At 39.0% G+C, this 24,470-nt stretch overlaps 1 protein-coding gene across 1 annotated transcript; it reads left to right on the top strand.

The window, feature by feature from the left end:
* Positions 1–291: 291 nt before the first annotated feature.
* LOC111155630 (keratin-associated protein 11-1) lies at positions 292–753 on the top strand. The gene has a single exon (XM_022515899.1). It carries the CDS (start codon positions 292–294, stop codon positions 751–753), a length of 462 nt encoding a protein of 153 aa, XP_022371607.1.
* The last annotated feature ends 23,717 nt before the right edge of the window (positions 754–24,470 follow it).

Genomic DNA, 24,470 nt, shown 5'->3' with positions numbered 1-24,470 from the left:
GAAGCTGTCAAGTAACCTTAATCCTGGGACTAAGTACAGTACAGAAGCCTTATGATTTAGTTACCAAACTACTAAACTGTCTTTATGAGGATGAAGGCTTCTCAAGAGACAATTAACCTAGAGATTCACAAGATGTTCTAAGGCACGCTGGTCTGAGCCAAAGAAGCCAGGCGGGCCAGGGCGGGAGCCCCACCCACCCGCAAGGATATATAAAAGCTCAGGGACCTGAAGGGACATTCACAATTCAGCAGCTAGCTTCAGCAAGTTACCCGCAGCTCTCTGTCTGGCACCATGTCCTACAACTGTTCTACAAGAAACTGCTCTTCCAGGCCTATTGGAGGACACTGCACTGTCCCCGTGGCTCCTGCTGCCACAGCTTCTTCCCAAGATGCCGACTGCCTGAGTGGTATCTATTTGCCCAGTTCCTTCCAGACTGGCTCCTGGCTCCTGGACCACTGCCAGGGGTCCTCCTGTGAGTCCAACTCTTGCCAGCCAACCTGTTACCAGTCCAATCCCTGTGTCTCCAGCCATGGACAGGTGACCTGCTCTCGGCAAACCACCTGTGTCTCCAATCCTTGCTCAACCACCTACAGCCGGCCACTCACCTTTGTCTCCAGTGGCTGTCAACCCCTGGGGGGCATCTCCACTGGGTGCCAACCGATGGGAGGAGTCTCCACTGTCTGCCAACCAGCCTGCGGGGTCTCCAGGACGTACCAGCGGTCCTGCATGTCCAGCTGTCGAAGAACTTGCTAAGTGTGTAGGAGCCAGTGAGCGAATCAAGACTCCAGGACCTGCCAGCGGTGTTTCCAGGCTCGTCCAGCGTGCTGCCTGTCCCTGAACAACTCTTCATTGCTGACCACTGTTCTGACTGCCTGACTGCTTGGCCGCTAGCTCTGAAGAAGCTGCCTCTGGCAATCGATGATCTTTCTGGCTAGCACCAAGCTTAGTTTAAGGGTTGATCACTGGTGTCGCATATGTCTCTGGATGTTTCCAGAAACTTTACTTCCCAAACCCCTGTCTCTGGTGGTTTTGACATGTTTTGACCTTGCTGCTGTGTCTTCTGGCTTCTGCTTTTGTGCCTCTGAGGAAGGGAACTTGTCTCACTCTGTATTTTCTCAATAAACCTGCTTACTTGGCATTGCAAATGTCTGTCTCAATAGAGTTCTTTATTTGCAAGGGTTTTTGCTGTCTGTGAGTCATCCTTGCTGATCATATCCGGACAGTCTTCTCTGAGCATAGAGCATAGAATAGGGGTCTAGTCACTGTGTTTCACGACAAGCAAGGGAATATCTGATATTTTACTTGGTTAGAGAGCCTTTGGACATGTAGTGATCTAGAGTGGCCTGTCCTCTGTATTTACTCTAGTTCGTATGGGCACACAGAGTAACTTCCATGTAGGAGAAAGAAAGGTCACCCAGGAAACCAAGTCATTTGGGGGATTATACAGAGAGGGAGGCAGCAGAGTCCGTTAGAGTCTCAGAGTCTTACCTTACATGAGGACCGCAGTGGAAAACTGCATAAGACCCCTCTGTGATCAGACAGGATGGATGGAGAAGGAGGAAGGGCAGGGGAATTGTTTCCAAGGACTGAGGACTATGGCATCAAAACAGGGGAGTGGGGGTGTTCTAGCTTTCTATCCCCTCACCTGCTGAAGAAGTTTGGTAGATCCCTCACGCCCTCCTGCCTGGTCAAATGCTCAGAGTAAATCAAAGCTCCAGGTTTCAGTAAATCTGGGCAGGAGAGACTTAAAAGCAAACTTCAGAAACACATGGTGGTTTATTGTAATAAGAGCCTTGTTTCATGCTTGTTCTCCCCTGGAACCCGTGTACTGATAAAACAAACCATCTGGACTGGGGGTCCACATGCTAACTCCTCCTTTTTTTTTTTTTTTTTATTCTCTGTTATTTTATTCTTTATTCTTTATTCTCTGTTACTTCCAGAAACACATCTCTGTATTTCCTTTACAGAGTGGCTCTAGGAGAAACAGAAAAGGAAGATTTTTTTTTACAGAGAATGGAGGCATACGAGGTGTGTACGCCATGAACAATAGGCGCCTTTTCTCCTAACTAAGGATCTCGTTACCTAGCTGGTGTGAACTCTGATCGGCAACCTCTTTTGTCAGCAAAATGGTTTTCTTACTTCACGAATGGTTTTCCAGAGAGGTATTAGATGATTTCTGGGAGATGGCATATTTTCAAGTTTTTCCTACTATTCACTCTACTCTTAGAATTAAGGATCCCTCTAATCAAAGACATGCTGGGATGAATGACTCAACCATAATATCTCATTAAAGTAAGACATGGTTTTTATTGTATATTACTCCCAGACCCACTGTCTTTATTTTTATTTTTATTTTTTACTCTATACAGAATTTTAATGGATTTGATGGTGCCCACGTACACAGAGACCATGGATGCAAATATCAATCTCACCTACAAACAACATCACAGACACCCAGAGAAACAATGTTTTTGTCCCAGTCACTCTGACACATAGAATTAACCATCACTCATCAACCTTCTGTAAACATGGGCATCCATATGCATCTCCTTAAATTGTACTCATTCTGAAAATAAAGAAAATAGCACTGTCATAATTTCACCTTATATGACCCAAATATCCTGTATACAACCAAAAACTCTATACACCCTTCCCCAGAAGAGGAAATGAAGCTCTTTTTTTTTGTAAGTTTTGACCATTTTTTTCTTTTTTTTTATCTTTAAAAAAAATGTTTTTTTCAGCTTAACAGTATTCATTGTTTTTGCACCACACCCAGTGCTCCATGCAATCCGTGCCCTCTCCAATACTCACCACCTGGTTCCCCCAACCTCCCACCCCCTGCCCTTCAAAACCCTCAGATTGTTTTTCAGAGTCCATAGTCTCTCATGGTTCACCTCCCCTTCCAATTTCCCTCAACTCCCTTCTCCTCTCCATCTCCACTGTCTTTAAAAGTAAAACTCTGGGTTTCAGATATGTTCTGGTTTATTCTAAAATAGAAGTCACTGGGGAAACCCTCCATGGCTCCCTCAAAGCTGTTGCTTCCGTGACTCTCATGCACGGATTGCCGATCTCAGTCATTTCACATAGGTCTGGAAAATTCAAAATTTTTCAGAGGTTGAAAAATTATTTACATTTTTTTGTTTTTTTTATTCTTTATCTTTCTAGGTTTCAATACAAAGTTATAAGGATGGAGATGGCTTCCTTTTCTTTTTTATTAAGATGGATAATCCTCTTAATAGATTCACATGTTAGGGGCACCTGGGTGGCTCAGAGGGTTAAGTCTCTGCTTTCAGCTCTGGTTATGATCCCAGACTCCCAGGATCGAGCCCCGCATTGGGTTCTTTGCTTCTCAGGGAGCCTTCCTCCTTTCCTCTCTCTCTGCTGCCTCTCTGCCTACTTGTGATCTCTGTCTGTCAAATAAATAAAATCTTCGAAGAAAAGGAAAAAACATAGATTCACATATTAGTAATTTACAATAACAGGTTCTATGGGCCGCTATGAATAAACTTTTGCTTGGGCTGGTTCTTGTGATGGCGTAAACATGTAAGGGTGACCTGCTGTCTTGCCAAGCTGCTTCCTTGTCTTTATTTCTGAAAGGGGAATGATTCTATTTGTACTTGAACTTTGGAAGTTCTCTTCATTCTTTGCTTTACTTCACAATAAATGATAAAGCTTCTGTGTGCACCTTTGAGAACCGTCTTTTAAAAGATAGGGCATTGATTTCTTTCTCTTCTTGGTCTAGGGCCTAGAGAAAGGCCGTTGCATGTATGTAATACTGTGGAGCTGTGGGGAAGCAGTTCGAGGGCCTTTGGTTCAAATCCCAGCTCTGTCTCTTGGATGCAGGTTTTCGAAGCTCTCTAAACGTTAGCCCATCTGGCAAACAGACGCGATGGTAGCATCTCATGCCTCCCTTTGCAGGAATAAACTGAAGTAACATGTGTGCCTCCCAGGTGTTAGCTGAGGGGTGCTGCTATTTGATATTAAAGTGAACCTGGTATTCTTGGGACACCCGGGTGACTCAGTTAACTAGGCGTCTGCCTTTGGCTCAGGTCATGGTCTCAGGGTCCTGGGATTGAGCCCTGGTGTCCTGTGTGTCGGGCTCCCTGCTCAGTGGGGAGCCTGCTTGTCCCTCTGCCTGACCCTCCTCCTGCTCATGCTCTCTCTTTCTCTCAAATAAATAAATAAATAAATAAATAAAATAAAGTGGTGTGGTACATAAACAATGAATCTTGGAGCGCTGAAAAAAATAAAATTAAATTAAGATTAAATAAATAAATAAGAAAAGGAAAGAAAAAAAAAAAATAAAGTGAACCTGGCGTTCTCAACTTCTTCTCCTCTTCAGTGGAAGTCTTGGCTACTCCTGGCATCTCTGAGGGACCTGAGTCGAGAGAGGCTGGGAGGACGTTCCTTACTGTTTTCTTTCCTTATCCCTCTGGCTCTGAACTTGTACTTTAGATAATGAGCTCATTTTATGGATCCTCTTCCTATTCCATAGTCTGTTTCTGTTCAGACTATAATGATTTAGACAGTACTGCTTCCTTCTCTCGATGTCCGCAAAACCCATTTACACAAAGCATCTGTGTGTCTAACAGGCTTTACAGAAAGTTTGGGACCTAGATGGCATTAAATTCTAGTGAGAGAAACAACTTAAAATTGAATTTCAGACATTAAAAAGTTCCTGGACCATTGTTTCTGGAACATTATCATATCAGTTCAGAACCAAACCTCTCCTTCCCTCACTCCCTTCTTCCCTCCCTCCCTTCTTTCCCCAAACCAGACCTCTAATGTTCTGGCTTCTGTGCTATGTGCTGGTTTTGTGGTGGTAAACAAAACCACCTTGGGGCACTTGGGTGACTCAGTGGGTTAAAGCCTCTGCCTTCAGCTTGGATCATGATTCTAGGGTCCCAGGGTCCCACATTGGGCTCTCTGCTCCGTGGGGAGCCTGCTTCCCTCTCTCTCTCTGCCTGCCTCTCTGCCTACTTGTGATCTCTGTCAAATAAATAAGTAAAATCTTTAAAAAAAAAAAAAACAAAAAAACACCACTATTCTTGCCCTGATTTTCTCCTGTATCTTCCCCTACAAATGCTTGTGGGCCCTTACCAAGATGCTACATCACATATATTCTCTGAAAAGGTAGGTTTTTCTGCCCATTTTCATATAGGATGCTTATTTATATTACAACAATGATAAAAAGCTAAAGTACAACCAACCTCTGGGATATTTGGCTTTAAATCTAGGAGACATAAAGCTTATAAAAGTCAGGGGAATGTGTTGATAATCAGTTGAATGTCAAGAATGAAAGGTTGACAAATTAGGGTGCAGACCCAGATGGGTTCCATCTAAAAGGACACTCTGCCTTCAGAGAAGGTAGTCTCTGCAACTTGACCTTAGTCTTGGCAAATATCTACTTGGTCTCTTCATATTTTTTGGAAACTGCAATTTCCACTGAGGAATTTATAAATGTCTTCATATCTGAAGGGTCTTTTTTAGTTTTCGTGGGACCGAGATCCTTCTTTATTAGGCTTGCTAGCTCCAACTTCTTTCTTATGCTCTACTTTCCTACATTTAGCTGTCTGCTAGGCATTTCCAGAAATATGTCTTATAATAAAATTCAAAGAAATTTTCAAAACTCAAATTGCTCATAATGTAACTTATTAATTAGAGATATGATTTATGTTGCAAGCTTCAGATTGTATAACAATTGTGATCAGGAACTAGCTCCCATTAGCATAGGCAAAGAGCTATTATAAGCAAATACGAAGGCTTTATAGAAGTTATTCTGTGCTTTATTATGGAAATAGATGCTAAAAGGGACAACACAGTGCAAGAATTGTGCCGATGGTAGTTCTAGGGCAAAGGCTGGTGATCATCAGGAGGAAGAACTGGGTATGGTCAGTGTAGGATTTTTTTAGAGGTGTGTCCATCTCATAACCACAGACTTTCTACCATAAAACAGTTTACCATTGAAATTCCTTCAGAAAAAGTGACTTTATCAGCTTGGATCTGAAAGTCCACCTTTTCTCTTCATTAAACATTTTAATACAAGTTTTCTGGGGAACACATCAATTGCATCATGGCAGAGAAGAGATATCTCTCAAATGAAATATTCTTTTATAAAACCTTCTCATTATACTGACTCTTGCCTCCTGGTTAGTGCTGCCACTCTCTTCCAAATCACCTGGGATGGAAATCCCATCACCTAGTTTTATTTCTCCTTCCCGTAACTTCACATATTTAATTCCTTATCGATGTAACAATTCTTTGTTTTTTTCCTCAGCATTTTCTCTGTCTCAGCCTGCTGTGGGCCGTCATGCCTCCCACATGTGTGAGAAGCTTCTAGGCGATTCTAGCATTTTGATGTCCTTTCTGGACAGTGTGGAGGCCAAGAAAAACAAGGCTGTACCCACCTCGAGTCTAGCCCTGACATAAGTGCAGCCATCTTGATGTTCCAGATTATCACAAAATATTTCCTGGGTTCTGACCTACTCAGGTTAGCACTTTAAATAGTCTCTCTCTCCTTTAATGATTGATTTTAACCCCTGGATTCAGCTGCCTCCATCTTTCGTAACTCCCCTACACATTCCTTAACTGATCAATGTTGACCCGAGTAGGTAGGGACAACTCTACACCCCTACTAAGCAGGAAGAAGTTACAGAAGATGAGACCTTCCACCTTCAACAACCTTAAAGATTGAAGGGTCAAAATTGTTCAGGGGGAAATGTGGAGGTGGAGAAAATTGAGGCCATCCCACCTCAAGTTTAGCTGATGTGGGAAACAGAGGCAGAAGAAAATCATTAAAATTCCTCACCTACTGACAAGCCCTTGAAACAGACAGAGTGGCTCTCCCCTGGGGACTTAACTGCCCTCACCTTGAGGTTTTGCTAAGGACAATCCTAGCCTGACTGACCCCCTACCCCAACAGGTCCGACCAGAATCCTGTAAGTCTACTTTAACAATTCCTTTAGGAAACTTTATCTCTAAACCTCCAAAATAGTGTCGAGAATCATTCCCAAGTATATGGCTCACTGATATACATCTAAAGGGTCTCACAAGAAGATTTTTATTATTGGTAATAAATAACCTCTCTACCAACAATAGCTCGCCCCTCGAGGTCCTAGAGACCTTGCTTCTGAAAGTCCTTAGAGACTTACGCCATCCCTAATCCCCTTTGTCCTCACCCACCACCAAGTCCACCCCTATTCTGCCTTTAAAAATTCTGACTGTAATCTGGTTCGGGGTCCAAGTCCCTACTCTGCTGTGTCAGGTATACTTGGGCCCAAGCTTAAGCTTGTCAAATAAACCCTCATGTGATTGCATCGGTGCTTGGTTCCTTGGTGGTCTCTCAGATGCGAAAACTTGGGCATAACAGACAGCTCTATCAAATCTGTCTGTATTAGCTCACCAGAGCAACCACAGAAATATCACAAACTGGGCAGCTTGAACCAAAAAAACTGATGGTCTCACAGTCTGGAGACTAGGAGTCTGGATTCAGGTGTCATCAGGGTTTGTTTCGACTGAGGCTGGGAGGGAGAACCTGTTCCATTCCTCTCCCTGAGCCCCTGGCGGTGTGCTGGCAATCTTTGGTGTTCCTGATCTTTTAGAAGCACCCTGATGTCTGTCTTCATCTTCACATGACATTCTCCCTGTGTGTGTGTGTGTGTGTAGGCTGGGTCCAAATTTCCCCTTTTCATAAGGACACCAGTTATGCTGAATTAGGGGCCCACCCTCCTCAAGTATGCCTCATCTTAACTAATTATCTCTGCAGTGATTCTATTTCTGAGCAAAGTCACACTCTGAAGCGCTGGAGGGGAGGACTTCAATGTAGAAATGTTTGGAGGCGCAAGTCAACTCATAACACTATCAAGACACAGCTCCGATAAAGTCACTTTCCGACTCAAAACTATCAAAACATGTTTATTGCCTAATGAATGCTGTTTAGATGTGCTGGCCTAGTATTCCTAATTCCCAGCAGCGTACTTAATAAATGCTTGGTAAGTATAAGAAGAATATAATGTTTATATTTTTGAGTTCTTATTCATTTCTTTACTTGAAAGTCTAATTAATAGTTGATATGTTATATTCCTCATGGTTCTCCAAAGAAACACAACCAGCAGGAATATATATATACACATATATATGTATATATTTATGCACACACACATATTTAAATTTATATATTTGTTTCTTGTATATAAAGAATAATATATAGAAAAGCTCTTCGTATAAGAATACTTATATAAATAAATACTATAAATATAAATATATAAAGATAAAGATATATATATATATATTTATTTATTTATATATATATATATTCCTTTCCTATTGATTCTGTTTCTCTGGAGAACTGTGATGAATATAGTAAATATACAGAGAGAATTCTGTCTCTTTGGAGAAGATGAATAACATAGTTCATCGTATATATGATGTACTCTTTACAAGGCAGCCTGGAAAGTGGCTCACACTCCACTGGCAAGTTCCCAGTCATATGACCACACTTAAGGGCAAGGAATTTGCTCATATGGTCCAGATGTGGGTGAGGAAGGAAGAGAGAATGGGTTTGGTGAACAGAGAGCCTGTGCCTGCAGCATTTCATCAAGCGGTTGTAAGAACGACGAGTGTAATGTAAAAGTCTGACTCATCGTAGGTGCGCAAAAAGTGGTGAATGAATCTGAATTAGATTTCTATTTCCCTCTATCAAAGGAGACCTGTTTTAGAAAAACCTCCTTTTATGGGAAGGGATGCATTTGAACACTAATCTAATATATTCAGGGGTTGCTCATAACATTTAAGGATCTGTCTATCTAGGAGACTTCTTTTTTAAATCCAAGAAAAATGCTTTTAGACAAAAATTGAGATGTAAACAATTAGTGCTCATTTAAAAGGACCAATTCTGGTAATGGCTATGATGACTAGGGATAATTTAGATATTTCTAACTCAAAATAAAATGGGAATTAACCAGCAACAGTTCTGTAAATGAAACAATGTTCTATTTCCCTCTAGTTAGCATGAACTACAAAACAGCACCTGAAATTATCTAGTCCTCCATCCTGACCCCTGTGTTCATTGTGTAACTATCTTCTGAAAGATGTCAGTGCTGGAAGAGACTGCCAGACTAACATACAACTCCCTTATTCAACAATGAGGAAAAAGAAAGAGAAGGACTTGCTTGTCCAATAAACATAGTGGTAGATCCACTAAATGGCTTCTTATTCGGTGTTTTTTATATAAATATGAAGATTTTGTGGCTCCTTATTCATTCTGCTTTCTTGATGAGTTAACCTAACTCTATCTAGGAGCATCACATGCTATTTAGATAGCATCACTATGCTATCACATAGTGATGATGCTATGTCATCACTGTTAGATTCTATATTCTTCAATAAGGACTTCATAGTTGATCTGAAATTCAAATGTAACTGGGAGCTTATGGAAGCTCTGTGATCAACCACCTGTCTCTGACCCTGCATATTACACAGGGTAGAGGATGGAAGGGTATTATATATATATATAATATATGTGTATATAATATATATATTTTATTATTTATTTATTGAGTATGTGAACGGTGGAGGGGGGGGCAGAGGGAGAGAGAATCTCAAGCAAACTCCCAATTGAATTCAGAGCCTGACACAGGGCTCAGTCCCATGACTTGGGGATCATGACCTGAGCTGAAATCAAGAGAAGGCCTCTCAATCAACAAAGCCATCCATCCATCCCAGGAGTTGTGTGTTTTTATTTGGTGAGCCAGGCAGCCCTAGATATGGCATCTACATCTAGTGGCAGGGTATACTTAGGGAACTACTCTGCTCTAGAGGACTTAGCTAGCTATCCAACCAGTGAGGCTGGCTGACTCCTCCTGATGTCTGGCCTGTTCTGTTTGATTTGACCTTCAATAGTCCTCAGGGACACATGATGGTGCAGTTAGGCTAAAGTGACAACTAGCCAACCAGAAGCAAGCTGGTCTAGCTGAAGATTCTATTGTAGCTTGTTCTCTTAATCAACTCAGGACATCTTCCCTAAGCTCTTCATCCTCTGCTGTGTCTATCTGTATAGCTAGACTTAGTCTTTTTTAAATAATTTTTTTAGTATTGGCATGCCCCATTTGGGACAAGTATTGGGACAAACTTACATTAACATTTTGTCACTTATCTGAAATTCAGATATAACTAGGATCCTGTATTTTATGTGTAAAAATCAGTGGAAGTCTTATTTGATATTGTATTAATTTGGGAATGGAAAAAAGGAGTTCTGTAGGGCAAGTATCTGAGAAGTTCAGATCCAATTAATTTACCTGATTTAGTTCCTCAATCCTTTCAGAGTTTTAATATTGCTACCATGCGCTGTGAGAGACATATGATGCAGATGTTTGTTCTATTATCTATCTATCTATCTATCTATCTATCTATCTATCTATCTATCTATCATCTATCTATCCATCCATCATCTATCTATCATCTCTCTGTCTAATCTTTTTTCTTTTCTTTCCTTATTATTTTTTAAAAGGTTTTATTTATTTATTAGAAAAAGAGGGGGAGGGTGAGGGAGCACAAGTGGGGGGGTACAGAGTGAGAAGCAGACTCCCCCCTGAATGCAGAGCCTGATGCAGGGGTTCGAGCCCAGGTCCCCAGGATCATGACCTGAGCCTAAGACAGACTCTTAACTGACTGAGCCACCAAGGCACTGGTTGTTTGTTTGTTTATTGTTTGTTTGCTTTAGTGAAATCCTTTATCTCAGAACATCTGGTGAGACTATCATTTTGTAAAAGATATTTTGGAAAACACTGATGAAGAACAACACTGGGTGACTCAGAGAAGCCAGGCTGCAAGGTGAATTTTACTCTTTCTGTGATGTAAGATGAGAGTGAAAAGACCAGGACAGTTACACAAATCTTCAGAAGAAAAATAGAAATATCCAGATGATTTGCACAGTATAGCAAAATGCTGATGGATCATTAAATCCTTCCATCCTCTACCCTGGGTAATATGAAGGGTTAGAGATAGGCTGGTTGATCACATTCTTCTCGGATTCAAAGTGAAGGCTGTTACACAGGTACTGCTAAGTTAGCATGTCTAGACAGTGTTCTATATGCATGACTCTCTCAAGTTATTCGAGGCTCTCTATATCTCTGGTGCAACGGTAATTGGAAGAGCAAACTGCATTTATAAGTAAGTAGTGCTGACTGAGCTATGTAATATTTTGATGGGTACTTCTGGGCCCTTCAAAGTGAGATGCGACATTCGAATGCCAGATAAACCCATCGCCGAACAACCCCAAACCTTTGGTATTTTAGAATAGTTCCCTGATTCTTTTCCTGCAGAGAATTTTTTCTATGTAGAGTCTATCAAGTGAGTGATTTTTCAAAGCTGCTGACTGGTCTCTTCAAGGTCGAGGGGGAAATTGATGGTTTAGAATTATGATTAGATTCTCCGCCTACTCCTTTCCTTCTTTTATTTCTTATTTGATGGCTTTATTTTCTCATGTTACCTCCCAACTTTGCATATTTCCCTGAGATAGAAGGTGTCTTCAGAGACTTATTGAACAGAGAGTTTCCAGTAACTCCGAGGTGTCATTTACACATTTAAAATCAGGGGACACCAGAATGACTTTATAGTTTAAAGCAATTGTTCAGTTAATCGCTCATTCATCCAGCTAATATTTCTGAATATATGATAGTGCTTTGACGGTCTTTCTCACTTATGAAGAGTCAAATATAGTGAGGAAGCAGACACATAAATAACCAACTAACATGAAGTAAGTGCAGTACTAGGGAAGCATATATAAAGTGAAATAAATTTGAAAAATGCTGGGGGAATGGAAGTTAAGCTGATTACTTTACTGTAGATGTTACCCAAGTTTTAATATGGTAATATACACTGTGGGACTTTCTCAGAGTGGAATATAACTTGGAATGTATCCCAAACATTTCCCCCCCAGAATATCTGGAAGGACCAGGATCCTGTTAAACACACCCAGTAAAGCTACACTTTACCCCAAAAGCCATGAATATACCCAATTGGACATGGATGATTTTTGTTAAAATGTGGTTTTCTATGTTAGCTATCATTTTTTTTTTGTTTTTGAGTTTTCAAGACGTATCCAATCTCAACTTTAAATAATTAAATATTAATAATAATAATTACATAATTAAATATAAAAAGTAAGGTTTTCAAATTTCAGGGTTCAATCTTAGCTTACTCTCTCTCACTCTGCCAGACCAGTAATGTTTTCTTCTAGTCTCTTTCAGTATGTGTGGTATGTGTCAAGAAAAGTCTTTTGCTCATATAGATATTATATATTCCGATGATTGAACACATACATACATGTGCACATGTTTGTGTCTAACCAATTTTAATCCTAGGATCTTTTGTTAAGTTTCATATAAGCTAAATCCTACCTGATGCCAAAGTGAGGTTAGGATTGTTGCTAGTCCTTTGGAGGAAAAAGAAATGTGTACCAAATTGCCTGAAAGATCGCACTAAATGGATAAACAAGAAGAAACATACTATATTTCAGTAGAAATGAATGCAAATAATATTTGTATAAAATTTAAAATAGGAGAAGGATTTAAGAGAATATGAAAAAATTTGGGAAGACAAGAGAAACACTATTTAAAATATGTTGGCTCTTTCTCAACATTTCCCTCATGTGCACTCATGTATTGGCATCAACACCACCTTGACTTAAGCCCCTTATTATCTCATACCTGGCTGTTATAATAGCTAGCTAATAAGTTTCTCTAATTATAACCTCTTATCCAAATTAATTTTCTTACTGCACTGTTGTGATCTCATAATCAAACTTTATTAGCTCCTAATAATTTATTAAAATCATCAAGGTATAATGGATAGGACATTGAACTTGGAGTGAAAAAGTTATGATTTTGAGAGCTACTCCTGAGCTGTATAACCTTGAGCAGGTTTCTGCAGCATCTAGAGGCAAAACTATTTCTACCTATAAAATTCATATAATAATACCCTTGCTGCCTACTTAATAAGTTTGTTATAGAAGTTAAATACAATGTGGAGGGCCTTTATAAATTTTGAAGCAAAACATACATACGAACTACTACTGCTTTTGTTCCACAAAATCTATATTTCTTAGGCTGACAGTCAATGCCTTACCAGACCACGAAGATCTTTCCATTATATATTGACCATTTGCTTCCATGACTAGGGCAATTAATTCAAACTAGAATGGCCTGGGCTTTCATAGCTATACATCTCTGCTAGGTCCTTTCCTTTTTCCTGCTTACTATTCTCTCATCCTTGTTATATCTACATGATGCCTTCTATGCAATTTTCCTATGGCTGCTGGAACAAATTATTACACACTGGATGATTTAAGACAACAGAAATTTATTCTCTCACAACTGTGGAGGCCACAAGTCCAAAGTCCAGGTGCTGCTGGGTCATGCTCCCTTGGACGATTCCAGGGAAGAATCTTCCCTTGCCTTTCTTTAGCCTCTGGTGGCTCCTGGAATTCCTTAGGTTGTAGAAACATCTGTAGACTCTGTTTCCATGTCACATATGGGCTTTTCCTGTGTCTGTGATCTCTCCTTTGCTGTCTTTTACAAGGATAGTTGTCTTGGAGTTATGGTCCACCTTAAATCTAAGATGATCTCATCTCAAGATCCCTAACCTAATTACATCTTCAAAAACCTTATTTCCAAATAAGGTCACATTTTATGAGTATGGGGTGTCAGTATTCAATATATAATTTGGGGGTCACTATTCAAACCACCACACCTTCTTTGGTCATTCCAATCTGATTTTTTTGGCTTGCATATACATCATAAGCAATCTTGAAATAGCTGAGAGGAAACCAATGATGATCAGCTGATTAAATGGGCAAATTGTAAGAACTATTTATGAAGAGTTTAGAGTTTGGTTCATTTAACTTAATTGCATTATGTTTTAATTTTTAACAGCTTTAAAAACTGGAAAGGAATTTTCTCATTTTAAACACATAATTGGCGAAGTGGAACCAATTAAAGCATTATGGCTTGGCAATTTAGAAAAAAATAGATTATTATTATATTATTATTAGAAATACTCATGCTATAACACTCACAAAATTATCTCTGAAACGGGCACAAATGAAAAGCCCAACCTTGGCATTGACCTTTTATTGAGATAGTATAGACTGCATTAGCTCAATATACTAGGGATTCATGCAATACTCATTGTGAACTCAAACCCATTGCAATGGTGGCTAGAATCCCTCCCTTCTGTCTGTCCTCATCCCATGGTGGGTGCATTTCTCTTTGGTTTGGCATTAAAGAGAACAGAGTACATCTATGGCAACAAGCCACCAAATTATTCCTAGCCCAAGCCAATGTACAAAGCTTAACTGGGTTTTCCATACAAAGCTGATACCAGGTAGAGAAGGGAGCCATGTGTGCTATGATTATTTTTTTTATTTACATGGAGTATTCCAAAATTCTGGAACTTGCTTAAACAGCACAATCTTTTTTATTTGTTATAGGTTCATGATCTCACCCTTTGCTACATTGCTAAACTGTCCCCAATTTTTTTTTCACTCACTTGCCCAAGGTAGAGCAGGCTAGGAAACAAGGCTCAAAAGAACCATGTGGTTTTTCTTATGATAAGCTCAATATGCTATGTTCCTTTTACTGCAGTTCATCAAAAGTTAACATTTTCTTCACTCACAAGAATGAAAATACGTAGCTTCTTCATCTTGTCTTTCTCCTTAGGTCTTGCTAAATGATGGAGAAAGAATATTCTGGATTTACTGAGCTAATATTATATTTCTATTAATATATTTCCAAGAGCTTTTCCAAGTATCCATAAACATAATTTTTAACTTTACAAACCCCCTGGCTAAACAGATTACATGGCTTTAGTTACTCTAATTAAATAAGTTTCTCTTTGGTTCAATTCTAACAGTTCTTTTTGACCTCTTTCCTTTCCCTCTGCTGAAATGTAGGGAGGTGTTGGCTAGAGGTGATGGAGTCACGAAGAATGGTGTCTGGCTGTTCATCATGATGGGCTTCATGATGATATTTCAAACATTATCCTCTTTATAGTGAGGAGTGGGTGGCTGGAGAAGAGAAGCCAGTGAACAGGTAGAGGAAATAAGGCCCAAGTGCATCTTCTTCTGTTCCAGCCACAAGAAAACCAGGTCAAATCCCTAACAGGAATGAAGTGCAGAGTTCTTATTCACATCCTTTGAGAATAACACATCATGTTAGCCTAATTTTGAGTTTCTCATTTGAACATATATTTACACATATCATTGTGTTTTATTTATTAAATTTATTAAGTTCAGTTATCTAACATATTAGCATCATTAGTTTCTGATGAAATAGTCAATGATTCAGTTGTTGTGCATAACACCTAATACTCATCACATCACGTGCCCTCCTCCTTAATGCCCATCACCCTGTTACACCATTGTGTTTTAAGATGTAACAGGAGGGGGGGCGCCTGGGTGGCTCAGTGGGTTAAGCCGCTGCCTTCGGCTCAGGTCATGATCCCAGGTCCTGGGTTCAAGCCCCACATCAGGCTTTCTGCTCAGCAGGGAGCCTGCTTCCTCCTCTCTCTCTGCCTGCCTCTCTGCCTACTTGTGATTTCTCTCTGTCAAATAAATAAATAAAAATCTTAAAAAAAAAAAAACGAAAAAACAAAAAGATGTAACAGGAGGGAAAAATAAAGTGCAAGTATGCTAGCCAAGGGATTAAAAAATCAGCTTCTGAGGAAGGGCAGAATAAGTCATTGTGCCTCTGCTTCCTGGAAAGGCAAAGATTGGTAGATGTTTTATTCTTTTGAATGTTATATATTTGATTTATAGAAGTTAATAATTTTAAGTAAAATCCAACTTCACTCTTGAGATTTTTAAATTGATTTTATACATAAAAAGTATTTCAAAGTTATTCTCCTTATTTTTAAAATTTTTGGTAGCTTGATATTTTTTATTTAACTTCAAATTGATTTATAATTTGCATGTTTTATTGTGTAAAGGTATTTTTCCCCTTCAAATGTTGACCAGTTATTTCAGCAGCATTATATGAGTAATATCCTCCTTTTCTTACTGATTTATGATTCTGCTTTTGTCATATTTTAAAATTTAAATCTATGAGAGTATATTTGTGTGTTTTGAGGCTCATAATCTTAAATAATATCATAATAAATCTTTTCTATGTCTTCTCCTGATCTTTAACTAACATTAAAATATGATAATCAGCATTTAAAAAAACATTCAAAAATTTAATCTAAGCAATCATGCAAATTAAGCAATTAAATAGCACAGGCTGACTTTTATATAAGGCAAAAATTCTATTCCCTACTCCTCCACAGTCTTGTTCCTTAGGAGCAGCCACCTTATATTATTTTAGATAATTTCTTTAGTAGTTATTGCTGTATCCTTAATTAATATAATGTGCTGTTATTTTTTATTTTTCAGATGTGAGATTATCTATTGACTTCCTATATGATGGCTGAAAATTTAGCTCTCTGACAAGGCCCATTTCCTGATAACTACCCATTAACAAGTTCTTCCTATTTTGCTCTTATTTGGTAAGTCAATAATCATTTTTATAGTTATCTTGTAGAGCCAAGTAGCACACTATGAGTATATTGCCTTTCTTAAATAGCTTATTTTTCCTGTACATTCTAATGATCTTATTTTTTCTTGCACTATTTCCTTTATTATATCTTAATTATTTTTAGTGTCTCTTTTTTATTGAATTGCCTGGTTTTCCTTTCCTTCCAGTAAACTCCCTTTTTTCTTCTATCTTTCTGGCCAAACTAAACTGCTGCTCTTTCTGATGCTCTGCGGTCATCCTAGGATTCCATGCTTTGGTTAAATCCTTTGGTTTGCTGGAGCACGTTCTCAAGGCAATCTCTAAGGGAGTGTAGAGAATAACTTTCTGAACCACTGGGTGCATCTGACAGTGGCTTATTATATTTCATACTTGAATGATAGACTAGTTATCAAATAATAGGTTGAAAATAATTTTCTATCCCATCATAGACAATTTTTCTTCTCTGTCTTTAGCGCCCTGTGTTTTTGATGTGCCATCTGTTGTCAGACTGCTTCTCTGTCCTTTGTACTCACAAAGTACACAGTCATTTAAAAAACATTTTTCTCTGGAAGCATTTAGAGCTTCCTTTTTTGTCTTGGCATTCTGATATTTCATACTGATGCATGTAGGAGTTCTTATTTTAAAACATGGCCCCCAAATTCATGACAATTTTTTTTTATCAAGAGATGAGGGTCTTTGATCCCTCCTCTTGAATCTGGATAGGATTGGGACTGCTTCCACAAATAACGTCCAAAGGAAGTGACACTGAATGGCTCCTGAGGCTTGATTATAAAGATCTTGCCCTTTTATCCTGGTTCTCTGGAATGCTTGCTCCCTGGAAACTCCAACTTGGGATTCTCCCTCTTAGAACCTTAATTGCCTTATTGTAAAAAGCCAAGACCATGAGGAGAAGTCATATGATCTATTGGCAGCCTGAGCTGAGATCCCTCATTGGAATTATCCCAGCCCAAGTGCCAAACACAATGAGCAGAGAAGCCTTTAGATGATTGTACCCTCCAGATGTTTGGGTCACTCTGAGCCATTCAAGTCTTCCCAGCAGAAGAAATCTTTCCAGACATCGAATGGCAGAGTCAAGCCATCCTTGATGTGCTCTGAGTTCCTGACCACAGAATCATAAGCATAATAAAGTGACTCTGGTTTTAAGCCACTGATTTTTGGGGGGATGGAGGGCGGGAAGTTAGCAATAGATAACCAAAATACTAGATATGGGTAGTTCATAATCTTAAAGCTTCTCCACTCATGTATCTGGCACTTGGAGTGTTATTCAAAATATTTGCAATTAAATACTCAGCCTTAATGTTCTACAAAACAGAGCAGTTATCCTCCTTGACTTTATTCTCCTCATGAACTTAATATTACTCCTCTTCTCCATCAGTTACGCCATCTTCCAGAAATATGTTGAAACATTATGTCCTTTGATGGCCCCTGTTCTGCATTATTGCAGACCCATTATTGCAGCCTATTATTGTGGATCAATGGCTATTTTATTCCTTTACTATGATTTTAATGCACTCTCACAAGGGGAAGAATATAAATTTGGATCTTCTGAAGATTGCATAACAGACAGCAGTGTGTTGGGAATTATGGCAGACTTCTAGTTGGTTATCAAAATCCATTCTCTGTATTTTCCATGACCACAGAGTTTACCTGGCATGTGGCTGACCCACCTAAAGGCTACATTTTTCAGCTTCCTTTGGAACTAAATATGTCCACCTGACCAGGTATTGACCAATAGGATTCAAATAGAAATGATATGCCTTCTTTCTGTAATTGTTTTTTAAAAAATTAATTTATTTTTTTCAGTGTCCCAAACTCATTGTTTATGCACCAAACCCAGTGCTCCATGCAATATGTGCCCTCCATGATACCCACCACCAGGCTCACTCCACCCCACCTCCCTCCTCCAAAACCCTCAATTTGTTTCTCAGAGTCCAGTCTCTCATGGTTTGTCTCCCCCTCTGATTTCCCCAACTCACTTCTCCTCTCCATCTCCCAATGTCTTTTATGTTATTCCTTTTGCTCAACAAGTAAGTGAAACCATATGATAATTGGCTCTCTCTGCTTAACTTATTTCACTCAGCAAAATCTCTTCCAGTCCTGTCCCTGTTGATATAAAAGTTGAGTATTCATCCTTTCTGATGGAGGCATAATACTCCATAGCATATATGGACCATATTTTCTTTATCTGTTCCTCTGTTGAAGGCCATCTTGGCTCTTTCCACAGTTTGGCGACTGTTCCCATTGTTGCCATGAATATTGGGGTACAGATGGCCCTTCTGTTCACTACATCTGTATCTTTGGGGCAAATACCCAGTAGTGCAATTGTAGGGTCATAGGGAAGCTCTATTTTTAATTTCTTAAGGAAACTCCACACTGTTCTCCAAAGTGGCTGTGCACCAACTTGCATTCCCACAAACAGTGTAAGAGGGTTCCCCTTTCTCCACATTCTCTCCAACACTTGTTGTTTCCTGTGTTGTTGATTTTGGCCATTCTAACTGGTGTAAGGTGGTATCTCAATGTGGTTTTGATTTGAATCTCCCTGATGGCTAATGATGATGAATATTTTTTCATGTGTCAGCCATTTGTATGTCTTCTTTGGAGAAGTTTCTGTTTATGTCTTCTGCCCATTTTTTGACATGATTATCTGTTTTGTGTGTTGAGTTTGAGGAGTTCTTTATAGATCTTGACTATCAGCCCTTTGTTTGTAGTGTCATTTGTGAATATGTTCTCCCATTCTGTGGGTTGCCTCTTTATTTTGTTGACTGTTTCCTTTGCTGTGCAGAAGCTTCTGATCTTGATGAAGTCCCAAAAGTTAATTTTCTCTTTTGTTTCCTTTGCCTTTGGAGACATATCTTGAAAGAAGTTGCTGTGGCTGATGTCAAAGAGGTTCTTGCCTATGTTCTTCTCTAGGATTTTGATAGATTCCTGCCTCATGTTGAGGTCTTTTATCCATTTCGAGTTTATCTTTGTGTGTGGTGTAAGAGGATGGTGGAGTTTCATTCTTCTACACATAGCTGTCCAATTTTCCCAGCACCATTTATTGAAGAGACTCTCTTTTTTTCCACTGGATATTTTTTCCTGCTTTTTTGAAGATTATTTGACCATACAGTTGAGGGTCCATATATGGGCTCTCTACTTTGTTCCACTGGTCTATATGTCTGTTTTTGTGCCAGTACCATGCTGTCTTGGTGATCACAGCTTTGTAGTAAAGCTTGGAATCAGGCAACATGATGCCCCCAGTTTCGTTTTTCTTTTTCAACATTTCCTTGGCAATTTGGGGTCTCTTCTGGTTCCATACGAATTTTAGGATTGTTTGTTCCAGCTCTTTGAAAAATGCCAGTGGAATTTTGATAGGGATGGCATTGAAAGTATAGAATGCTCTGGGCTCTGGGCATTGAAAATATAGAAATTTTAACAATGTTTATTCTTCCAATCCATGATCATGGAAGTCTCTTCCATCTTTTTGTGTCTTCTTCAATTTCTTTCATGAGTGTTCTATAGTCCTTTGAATACAGATCCTTTACCTCTTTGGTTAGATTTATCCCCGGGTATCTTATGGTTCTTAGTGCTATAGTAAATGGAATCAATTCTCTAATTTCCCTTTCTGTATTTTCATTGTTAGTGTATAAGAAAGCAACTGATTTCTGTACATTGATTTTTGTACCCTGCCACATTACTGAATTTCTGTATATGTTCTAGTAGTTTGGGAGTGGAGTCCTTTGGGTTTTCCATATAAAGTATCATGCCATCTGTGAAGAGAGAGTTTGATTTCTTTTTTGCTAATTTGAATACCTTTTATTTCTTTTTGTTGTCCGATTGGTGTTGCTAGGACTTCTAGTACTATGTTGAATAACAGTGGCAAGAGTGGACATCCTTGTCATGTTCCTGATCTCAAAGGGAAGGATCTCAAAAGTCAGCTTTTCTCCATTGAGGATGATACTCACTGTGGGTTTTCCATAGATAGATTTTATGAAGTTGAGGGATGTTCCCTCTATCCCTATACTTTGAATCTTTTTAATCAGGAACAGATGCTGTATCTTGTCAAATGCTTTTTCTGTATCAATTGGGAGGACCATGTGGTTCTTCACTCTTTTCTTATTGATTTGTTCTGTCACATTGATTGATTTGGAAATGTTGAACCACCCTTGCATCCCATGGATAAATCCCACCTGGTCATGGTGGATAATCTTTTTAATGTACTGTTGGATACTATTAGCTAGGATCTTGTTGAGAATATTGGCATCCATATTTATCAGGGATATTGGTCAGAAATTCTCCTTTTTGGTGGGGTCTCTGCCTGGTTTGGGGATCAGGATAATGCTGGCTTCATAAAAAGAGTCTGGAACTTTTCCTTCTGTTTCTATTTTTTGAAACAGCTTCAGGAGAATAGGTATTATTTCTTCTTTGAATGTTTGGTAACATTCTCCAGGGAATCTGTCAGGTCCTGGGCTCTTGTTTTTTGGGAGGTTTTGATCACTGCTTCAGGCTCATTACTAGATATTGGTCTATTCAGGTTGTCCATTTCTTCCTGATTCAGTTTTGGAAGTTTATAGGTTTCCAGGAATGCATCCATTTCATCTAGGTTGCTTAACTTAAGAGCATATAACTGTTGATAATAATTTCTGATGATTGTTTCTATTTCCTTGGTGTTAGTCATGATCTCTCCCTTTTCATTCATAATTTTATTAATTTGGGTCCTCTCTCTTTTCTTTTGGATTAGTTTGGCCAAACATTTATTGATCTTATCAATTCCTTCAAAAAACTAGCTTCTAGTTTCATTGATGTGTTCTACTGTATCTCTAGTTTCTATCTCATTGATCTCCATTCTAATTTTGATTATTTCCCTTCTCGTGTGTGGGATTGGTTTAATATGTTGTTTATTCTCCAGTTTTTTGAGGTGTAAAGAGAGCTGATATATTCTGGATTTTTCAATTTTTTTGAGGGAGGCTTGGATGGCTATGCATTTCCCCCTTAGGACTGCCTTTGCCATATCCCATAGGTTTTGGACCAAAGGGTCTTCATTCTCATTGGTTTCCATGAATTGTTTAAGTTCTTCTTTGATTTCCTGGTTGATCCATACATTCTTAAGCAGGGAGGTCTTTAGCTTCCAAGTGTTTGAATTCCTTCCAAACTTTTTCTTGTGGTTGGGCTCCAGTTTCAAAGCATTGTGGTCTGAGAATATGCAGGGAATAATCTCAATCTTTTGGTATCAGTTGAGCCCTGATTTGTGACCCAGCATGTGGTCTATTCTGGAGAAAGTTCCATGTGCGCTCAAGAAGAATGAGTTTTCTGTCGTTTCAGGGTGGAATTTTCTGTATATATATAAGAGGTCCATCTGGTCCAATGTGTCATTCAGTGCTCTTGTTTCTTTATTGATTTTCTGCTTGGATGGTCTATTACTGAGAGTGGGGTGCTAAGATCACCTACTATTAACGTATTCATATCAATATCTTGATTAACAGTTGTCTTATGTAGTTGGCTGCTTCCATATCAGGGGCATAAATATTTACAATTGTTAGATCTTCTTGGTGGATAGACCCTTTAAAAATGAAGTATTGTCCTTCTTTAATTCTGACTACAGTCTTTAGCTTAAAATCTAATTTATCTGATATGAGAATCACTACCTCAGCTTTCTGTTGAGGCCCATTGGCATAAAAGATGCTTCTCCATGCCTTCACTTTTTTTTTTTCATCCTTTCACTTTCAGTTTGGATGTATCCTTAGGTTCCAAATGGGTCCTTGTAGACAACATATGGGTTGGTCCTGTCGTTTTATCCAATCTTCAACCCTGTGATATTTTATGGGAGTGTTTAGGCAGTTCACATTGAGAATGATTATTGAAAGATATGTTTTTATTGACATCAAGTTGCCTGTGAAGTCCTTGTTTCTATATATTGTCTTTGTAAATTTCTGTTCTATGACACTCTTGGGTTCTTTCTTCTTTTATAGAACCCCCTTTAATATTTCTTGTAGTGTCGGCTTGGTGGTCACATACTTTTTTAAACCTTGCCGGTCTTGGAAGCTCTTTATGTCTCCATCCATTTTGAATGTCAGCCTTGATGGATAAAGTATTCTTGGTTTCATGTTCTTCTCAGTTAGTGCTCTGAATATGTCTTGCCAGCCCTTTCTGGCTTACCAGGTTTCTGTGGACAGGTCTGACATTATTCTGATGGACCTTCTTTGTACATAAGGAATCTCTTCCCCCTGCTGTTTTCAAAAGCTCTTGTCTAAAATTATGATTCATCAGTCTTGCAATCAATTGCCTCGAGGTCTTTCTAGATTCGTTCATCTTTGGGGGTGTCTTTCTACCTCTTGGACACAAACACTGGTTCCATTCCCCATACTGGAAAAATTTTCATGGAGAATTTGTTCAACTATATCTCCTAGTCTTCTTTCTTTCTCATCCCCCTCAGGGATCCCAATAATTCTGACGTTGCAAATGTTTCGTGGCATCATTTATTTTCATGATTCTGTTTTCATGGCTTCTAAGCTGTTTGTTCCAGGCCTCCTCCTGATCCTTTTTCTCTATCATTTTGTCCTCTAGATCACTAATTCTATCTTCTGCTTCGGTTACCCTAGCTGTTAGAGTATTCAGATTAGATTGGATCTCATTGATAGCATTTTTAATTTCTTCCCGGGTGGCTTTCACTTCTGCCCTAATCTATTCCATGTTGTCACTAATGGTTTTCTCCAACCTAGCCATTACCTGGATAATTGTTACCCTGAATTCCCTTTTCAAAATACTGTTTATGTCCATATCCAATAGTTCTAATGGAGAGGGTACAGTCTCTGAATTTTTCCTCTGTGGGGTGTTCCTCCTCCTAGTCATTTTGGTGAGAGGTGTTTGAGGGGACATGTAGCTGAACATGTCAACTGTGATCCAGGCAAGGTGCACCCTGGTAGGCTTATGAGCAATCAGAAGTCACCACCAAAGAGAAAGAAAAAAGAAGAGAGAGAAAGAGAGAGACAGAAAAAAAGGAGAAGACCCAGCCAGAATGGGCCCTAAAGGTAGGAGTTACAGGTATACAAATGAAAACGAACAAACAAAAAGACTGACAAAAGTAAATGACAAGAAAAAAAGAACCCAGCCAAAATGAACCTCTAGGAAAAGATTTATATAATACCAGAACAAAAGCAATACGCAGAAACACTGACAGAGGAAAAAGATGGGAGGGTGGTTATAAATCCTCAATTTGGGTGAGGAAGGTTATTTTGATTCTTCCTGGGTGTGTCTTGATATCTTTGTTAAAGGACTCAACTTTCCAGAGATAAAGGGGGATTAAAACTGGTTTATATATAGGGGTAGCATTTCCCCTATATATATATGTAGGGGTAGTATTAGTATTTCCCTAAAAAAAAATACTATCACTAACTAGCATTTATGGATAATTTAGTTCATATCAGACCATGCTATGATTGGTACATGCACCACCTCATGAATTCTCAGAAAAATCTATGAAGTGGGCACTGGTATTGTCAGAAGACAGGCCTGGAGGCTACCATGCCAAAGTCATGGGACCGTACTTGGTAAAGCAGTCATCCAAACCCTCCTCCCCAATTCCAGAATCCACCATACTGGGAAGCCCAGAGAGGAGAGATTTTGCCACACCCCACATATCTGGCAGGAGGCTGTGCTGGATCTGGACCCAAGTTTCTTCACTCTTGTTCCAAAAAGAACAAAAGGGAAAGAGGATTACTTTGAAGCTTATATCTATATGTATATTAAAAAAAATAGAAAAGAAAAAGAAAAATACAAGTGTATGTATGAACAAAGCTCAAGTTAAAAGGTTATTATGGAATATGTTGTATGATACCTCTAGTTGTAATGTAAGTAGGTTAAAAAAATTTAAAAAGAACAAGAGAAGAATTAAAAATAAAAGTTGTTTCTATGAAATATACAGGT

This window comes from Enhydra lutris, unplaced genomic scaffold (genome assembly GCF_002288905.1).
Source record: "Enhydra lutris kenyoni isolate GAN:26980312 unplaced genomic scaffold, ASM228890v2 scaffoldscaffold43, whole genome shotgun sequence".
Lineage (NCBI taxonomy): Eukaryota > Metazoa > Chordata > Mammalia > Carnivora > Mustelidae > Enhydra > Enhydra lutris.
The sequence above is the reverse complement of the archived record's forward strand: the minus strand, read 5'-3'. Positions and strand labels throughout refer to the sequence as shown.